General features: G+C 39.4%; 1 protein-coding gene and 1 long non-coding RNA gene across 2 annotated transcripts in view; one reads left to right on the top strand and one right to left on the bottom strand.

The window, feature by feature from the left end:
• The window catches only part of LOC116707236 (uncharacterized), a 111,345-nt gene that overhangs the window by 65,460 nt on the left and 38,556 nt on the right, over window positions 1-7,329 (top strand). The gene's annotated exons all lie outside the window — the stretch shown is intronic.
• The window catches only part of mtmr1a (myotubularin related protein 1a), a gene marked incomplete at its 5' end in the record, with an annotated part of 26,027 nt that extends 18,698 nt beyond the window's left edge, over window positions 1-7,329 (bottom strand). Inside the window, 4 exon segments of the mRNA XM_032544433.1 lie at window positions 1,259-1,282; window positions 3,361-3,384; window positions 4,277-4,382; window positions 6,655-7,329. Coding sequence (XP_032400324.1) covers window positions 1,259-1,282; window positions 3,361-3,384; window positions 4,277-4,382; window positions 6,655-6,761 — 261 coding nt within the window.

The raw sequence follows: 7,329 nt of genomic DNA, 5'->3' as shown, positions 1-7,329 counted from the left end.
TTCCAATTCACTGCTGAAAACTACTAAAGCCTCGGTAAAGGAGAGACAGAGTGTATAGTGTAGTAAAGGACAAAGAAGAAGCATGAAGAAAGGTGCAAAGACAAAAAAGAGGAAGCAGACTGCGCTGGGAGAGGCAGAGATGAAGTGCACAGTGGCTCCGATGGAGGAAGTGCTGAAGGTGAATCTGTGGTTATGATCTGCAGGCATGTTCAGACACATAATCACATCCTGTCGTCTCTACACTAAATAGCCCCTGCACATTCCAATGTTGAAGACGACAAAGGTTGCGTAAGATGCTATTTAGCAGGCTACAACAGTTGAGAGTTGTTATGTTATGTTCTTATGTTATGTTAGAGTTTTGTCCGAAATCTTAGTATGAAACCAATACTACGTGAATTGCATACTATTTCTGGTCAAATATTAAAGTATGCAAACACTGGACACTACACCGGCATAAGTATCCCACAATGCAATGCGGTAGTAACAACAACGTTTTAAAACAGACAGCAACCAATGTAGCGCTGTAATGTCAAAAACATTTCAATTTACATTTTTACGTATAAAAATCTGTGATTTTATCAACTGCAACGGTTCTCATAATTACTTACCTTTTTCACTAATTTAAGCCATATCTGGCAATGCCGCTAAAGCAGGGTCAGCAGTGGTTACCAGGGTTATGCGTCTCCAAACGACATGGAGGCTCTCAGGAAGTGACGTTAAAAAGTACAGCTTAATGTGTCCAAAAAAAGATACACACTACGTATGTAGAACGATAGTATTCACGTTGAGCACGTAGTGCAGAGTAAGCGATTTCGGACACAACACCAAACTGTAGTTAAGCGTAACTTTGACTGTCACCTATTCATGACATGTTCTGTGGCAATTGAAAATTTAATATGATCTTCGCATCAGTGGAGTGACACACTGATATGTCAGGTGGTATTTCATCTGTCTACATATTTGATTCATAAACGTCTCCTCACTTTATTTTCCACCAGATGTACTGGAACACAGCCCTGTTTATAAAAATGACTTAAGTAATAGTTGGAGGGTAGCTTTAGCTTTGAGCCAACCAACACTGAGCCCTGAGCGCACACACACATCGCTGCACTCACTGACATAAAGCCGTAAATTAACTGGCAGCTCATTTGCCGGACTTGCCCTGTAACTGAAAAACTGCCAATTTAGGGGACATCGCCCAACCCTATTTTATTTTCTTTCCAATCAGAATACAAGCTGATAAATCTACAACTCTTACCCTGGGAGTCAGCCGCTTGGACACCTGTGAGGAGTACACACCACACACACACACACACACACACAACACACACACACACACACACACACACACACACACACACACACACACACACACACACACACCACACCACACACCACACACACACCACACACACACACACAAATGTAGTGCAATGAAATGGAAAAAACTATATTCACAGCCTGATATAAGGAAATGAAGGTTATATATCTTTGTGTTCATATTGGCAAAAATCTATCTTTGAAAGTGACAATGTCAAATAACACAATGTAGCCTTTCTATTTTTGGTGACAGATGGATGCAAACACACAAGAGCCCAAAGCAAATGCTACAACAGAAACCTGCAACAGTATAAGAAGGGAGCTGCACAACAGCTGAGCCAATAGATATCTGTGAATGCACATTCCAAACCAAGCAACAGCAAAGTGCTGGGACACTGAGCACACTTTTTCTGTCTTGCTTAAAAGATAATTTTTCAAATGTGTGAACACCACACACTACATTCAATAGGGGTGGGAAAGAAAAAAATATCAATGGCTGAAAACCCCCAAGAAGCGCCCACGAAATGTTTCAGTCAGCGATTGTGCTGCTAAGAAGAGACCTACACGTTCAGCAGAAGGACTGCAATCCAAAAAAATAAAGTGAGTAGGAATTATTGCTATTTTATTTACTCAATCTAAATGATGTGCTATAGTCTCGGAAGAGGGGTATTTCTCTGTCTTATTTTATATGAAAAGGCCTGGTGACTTTCCAGGGCTGAAAAGTCGGAAGCCAAAGCTGGAAATAATGCCACACCCGAGTTGAAAGAGCTCCATTTAACAATCATTGTTTTCATTAGCTCTAGCCAGGTTAGCCATTGTTAGCAATACCCGCTAACAATGCATTACTCATACAAACAGCGTAGCAACATGTCCACAGATAGAAGTTGGACAGGATTATGTGACTTTAGTGAGACAGACATAATAAGACAGACAGTAGTTGATGCATGCGGCAGCCATGTTGGATTTTTACTCAGTGGGGGGTCAGCCCTATGTTACAAGAGCTCAATGGTCCCACATTTATTAGATTTTTCTTAAAATTAGGGATATGGTTAGTTTTAATCTTTACATAGGGAACTTAGAGTCTAATTTTCTAAAAATTGGGAACATAGGCACGCTCCCCTTGGTGGTTGTCCGAGTTTGGAGCTCGGAAATCCTATGTCAGGGGCCGTGTTTCTGACTTTGACTTCTGAAAATCCGACCAGAGAGTACAAATGGAACACACTATGACTGTGATGCACCGACAGGGTTGTTGTCCTCTAGCTCTCAAATGGCGTTTTTCCACAAAGTAGGGTCACCCAGGGGTCCTTGAGGAACATCCAATCCAAAAAGGGGAAACATTTTTTCACTAAGACTTACATTATATTTCTATTCCCAGGTAACAGAATGACAGAATTGAATTGGCTCTAAAGTATTGAGTATTGAAAACTTACCTCGTCATTCAATACCCAATTTACCTGCTTAATACCTAAGGAGTAAATCTCATCAGCGTCAGTGAGCCTATGAACACGCAGCACGCTTCTACCAAGATCTAATAATGCTTGTGATTGGCTGTCTAACGCTACAGGCCATAGAAACACGCAGGTTTCACACAGAGACAGATTTTTCTGTTAGGTTGTAACTTCTTTTTGTTGAACTGGATTTTTACAAAATTGGTATCAAAAAAAGTATTGTTCCGGAACTGGTTTTGAATGATACCCAGCACTGAAACATGATGTAATAAAAACATCTTAAAGCAAAACTCCTATCAGATGGGGGGCCATCACACATGATGAGGCGAATCCTGCAGCTATTATCTTGTACCCAACTGAACAATGTTGCGTCTCTCAACCCAATCGACTGCTTGGAGGACGAGTTTAAACGATGAAACGTGTTCTTGTGGCAGGCAGAAGCAGAAGACAAACTGTACACAGCAGCTCAACAGTAGCTAATCTAAACGACGGCAGCAGCTGTGACACATCACATTCAGATACACATTCATATACACACAAAGCTCTGGCCACACACTCAAGTGCATACATAGCACACATGGACATACATTACCATGAAATCTGGTCTTCTTCTAGCCTATCAGTTACAAAACACACTGATGAGAAATAAGGCATGGAAGTATATACTCTGTGTGTGTGTGTGTGTGTGTGTGTGTGTGTGTGTGTGTGTGTGTTTCCATCCACTTGTCAATCCAAATTATCTAGAGATTGCTCATGCGAATAAAGCCGGAAAAAATGTGTTTCCATCCAACGGCCTTCAAGTGAGAAAAAAAAATGTTGCTAGCCAAAATTAATCGTATCGTCTACCTACAAATGATTAGTAATGCACAAGTTGTAATAGTGCTCACGTGCCAGCTGACAGCAACATATGAAGCTATGATACAACAACAACGGCGTTATCAAAACATTGCTGTGATGATACAGATGCTAGGTGTTTTTTTTGCTCGTAAATTAAATTTTAAAAGTCCTCGTTCGTCCACGTATATGTTTCTTTGTTGATACCCGCCCTGTCTGCAAAGACAGCGGAAATACGTGGCGGTATTGACCTTAAACTTCTTCAGCTTTGTTTTATGGCGGGTCGCAACCATAAAATCACCTGAAACGTAATCGCAATTCATTATTTATTTGGCAAATAAGGTTTCCATAAAAAAAAAAACATAAAACGATTAAAAGTGCAGTAAAAGATTCTGCGCAAAGATTTTTGATATTGAACTCAACTGCCAACCCCCCCCCCCCCTGAAGCTTCGCCTCCACATTCAAGGACAGATAACTACTGGCCCTCCCCACTCCGCCCAATCTTTGTGTCAATAATCGTGAAAATCAATTAAATTTTACAGTTTCCATGAGTAATTTTTCATTCGATTTTACTTCACTTGCATTAAAACATGTGGATGCAAACATGGCTTGGAAAAATGATGTGTATGTGTGTGTGTGTGTGTGTGTGTGTGTGTGTGTGTGTGTGAGCTTACCTTGTTGTCCCTGTTCCCGACGTCAGCCGGGGCTGATCCTGAGATCTGACTGGAGATGGTGGCTGCGATCAGCTGTTTACACCATTCAACATGAGAACCTGTTGGACTGAAAGGAAATAGACAAGAAAAGATACTTTTTTGCCCCCAGTTCCTTAAAGTTTGACAGCTTTTTCGATCGCTGTTGAGTCGCCCATCAATGTAACTCCACACTTCCTGCACAGATGTTTCACAAAATGTAATCCCTCCCTTTTCTGGTATGCTTTTGTTGTGAAACATCTGCAGGAAGTGTTGCGTTTATATTAGCTGTGACTTAACTGTGATAATACAGAATTAAAAAACAGCAATATAGAAGTGATTACAAATAGTATTAAACACAGCCTTTATTATCAATCAATGTTTATGTTGTATTTTATTATTTTTCCAGCTTTATTTGAGCATTACTTGTTTCCATGTTGTGTCCAACAAAATACAGTTTGGGACATACGTAGAGCTGTAACAATTCAAAACGTTGCAATACAATTAATTGTCTAAGAAATAATTGTGATTAACAATATAAATGTCTCTTTCTGTCAAATTTAAAAACTTATTTATTCATGACTTTCTTAAACAAGTTAAAGTTTTGAATAAATTCAAGGATTCATCTTTTGGTTCTATCACTGTCACGTGACCCATGTCACATGATATCATGATTCTCTGCCATCCTTTTTATTATATTCCTGATAATATATTTAATCATAATATCATATATTTAACCGAGTTGGTGGTCTTTCCTTCCTTTTAAAATGTGATTATGCTCCCACCAAATGACCTATCAAGCTAATCTAATCTATCTGTGTCTTGTGGATTGGAAACTGTTTCATTCACAACTTCTTGCCTCATGAAACACTTATTTGGAACAAGGCAGATATTACAGTTAAAACAAATCCCTTTTTTTATGGAATGTGGCATCCATAATATAATTTTTATTTCTATTCTATTTGATAGTTCTGGCGCTATTTTAACAAATGACATTTTCCTGGTCCCATTTTAGGGAATTTAACACACTGATTAAAGCTATCCCTAAGGGGTTCCATCTCATGAAAAGTCATCTGTCTTTTGGTTTGGACAACGTAACACAACACAAGTTCATTTTGAATAGGATTGGTGTGATAGATACCAAATTTGATGATAATCATATTCGTCATATCTTTCAATTTAGAAAAAGAATAACTCCTTGAGGGAAATTCCGCTGGGGATCTTTAATTCCTGGTATTAACTGGAAAAGAGACTGAGTAAATACTGCATTACAAATAAAGTGAAGGAGGTTCAATTCAAAATTCTTCATAAATTCTACCCTGTGAATGTTACTGTAGCCAAATATGCAGACATAAGTAGTGCTCGTTCCTTCTGTGGTGATATGGATGAAACACAATCACACCTATTTTTTGAATGATAGAAAACAAAAACATTTCTCAGGGACTTAAATAGTCACCTTTTTGACCCATCTTACTCTTAAAAAGAGAAAAAGAGTTTCTTTTATATTATGATAATCCTTATAACGCTTTAGAATATGTAGTTAATTTTTTGTTTTGTCAGCTTTTGTCAGTTTTTTTGCATAAACATAAATGGCAAAAGGGACAGCGTTCCTTCCAGGTTATTCAAGTTAGAAATATATTTGCTTCTTAAATCTCATCACATAATTAAAAATAACTCCAAAAAAGACAACTCTACACAGTCTGAAAACCAGAACAGTTTTGCTCTTTCAGTTTTTCTGATGTAGCTATGCATCTTGTTTTTCAATGGACAAATAGTTTTTCATACATGAAAATGTATGATATTTTGTGTATGTGTATCTTTAAGCATCAATAAAAATAAATTAAAAGGTGACTGGTCTTCCTTAGTCATAGAAATGTGCATTAGCGGTAGCTATGGTAACGTTACAGACTTTACATGAGCGTTTCCCTGTAAGCTAGCTGTGCTGTTTACAGAGCTAGCTAACGCTAGCTTCTAGCTGACTGTTAACCCATTGGTAGACCACACTGTTACGTCTCTCGCCTCCTTGTTCTTATATAGTATGGTGACGTAGATACGCTTGTAGCCTACTCACTGTTAGCTACTCTTTCATAGCTAACGTCACTTTAACGTTACAGTTACAGTCAAAAATATGTTTTACTGTTACTCTTTTTAAATGTAAAAAGAAAACATTTTTAAAAGTTGGTTGAAATGTTAGGTTATGCATTGAGTCTACGCCGATTAAAAACCACGACCCTTTTGACTCATGCCATATTTTGTTTAATATTTCGTGGGAAATTGTGAAAAGCAAGAAACCCCTAGCTAGCTAGCTACATGGCAACGTATGACATATTCTCGTAATATCAATTGTCTACGAGGCTACTCACCTGTCCAGGGTTTCTCCGGTGGCTGGTGAGCCGGTCGGCGAGCCCCAGAGTTTTCTGTTCGACCCTGCTCCGTCCGCCGCCCCAGCAGCTCCGGCCTGCTTCTCCATCTGCCAGACAACTGTTTACTTTCTAGGTCACTACTGTAGTGGCGGATGCGGACGGTTTCCTCTGATAAGAAGATGCGGATGAAACTAAACCTTGGTTTGATTCCAATGTCTGCCCTCAGCGCGCGCGCGCGCCTGTTTGTTCTGATAGGGCTCGGGGCTCACTGTTAAATCAGTATCAACGCTTCCTGTCATTTGGTTATTTTTGCTTCCTCCGGACTGCCCTGTCTCACTCGCATCTCTTCCTCGCACTGCAGCTCTAGCTCCGCCTTTTTACAACACGCCCGGGATGCGAAGATGAGAGGAAGAACGCACACACACACATTCACATTTTAATTGTCAAAAACGGGGTTATTCATGCTTCGACAAGCGTTCGGAAGTGTTATGACACGTTCGGTTTGTCTTGTCAGAGCTGGATTTTTCTCTTAATTTCACTTCCTGACGTGAAAAACAATGTGAAACTACATTTACCGTATACGGTCCCATAAAGAGGAATGTAGCCTCTGTATATCAACATGGTGGTAGTTCTTTTAGAAAATGTAATAAGATAAAGAGACCACAGGCGGGCCTA

This window comes from Etheostoma spectabile, chromosome 19, assembly GCF_008692095.1.
Source record: "Etheostoma spectabile isolate EspeVRDwgs_2016 chromosome 19, UIUC_Espe_1.0, whole genome shotgun sequence".
In the NCBI taxonomy this organism is placed as follows: Eukaryota; Metazoa; Chordata; class Actinopteri; order Perciformes; family Percidae; genus Etheostoma; species Etheostoma spectabile.
Note: the sequence above shows the minus strand (reverse complement) of the source record. Positions and strands in the feature narration are given on the sequence as shown.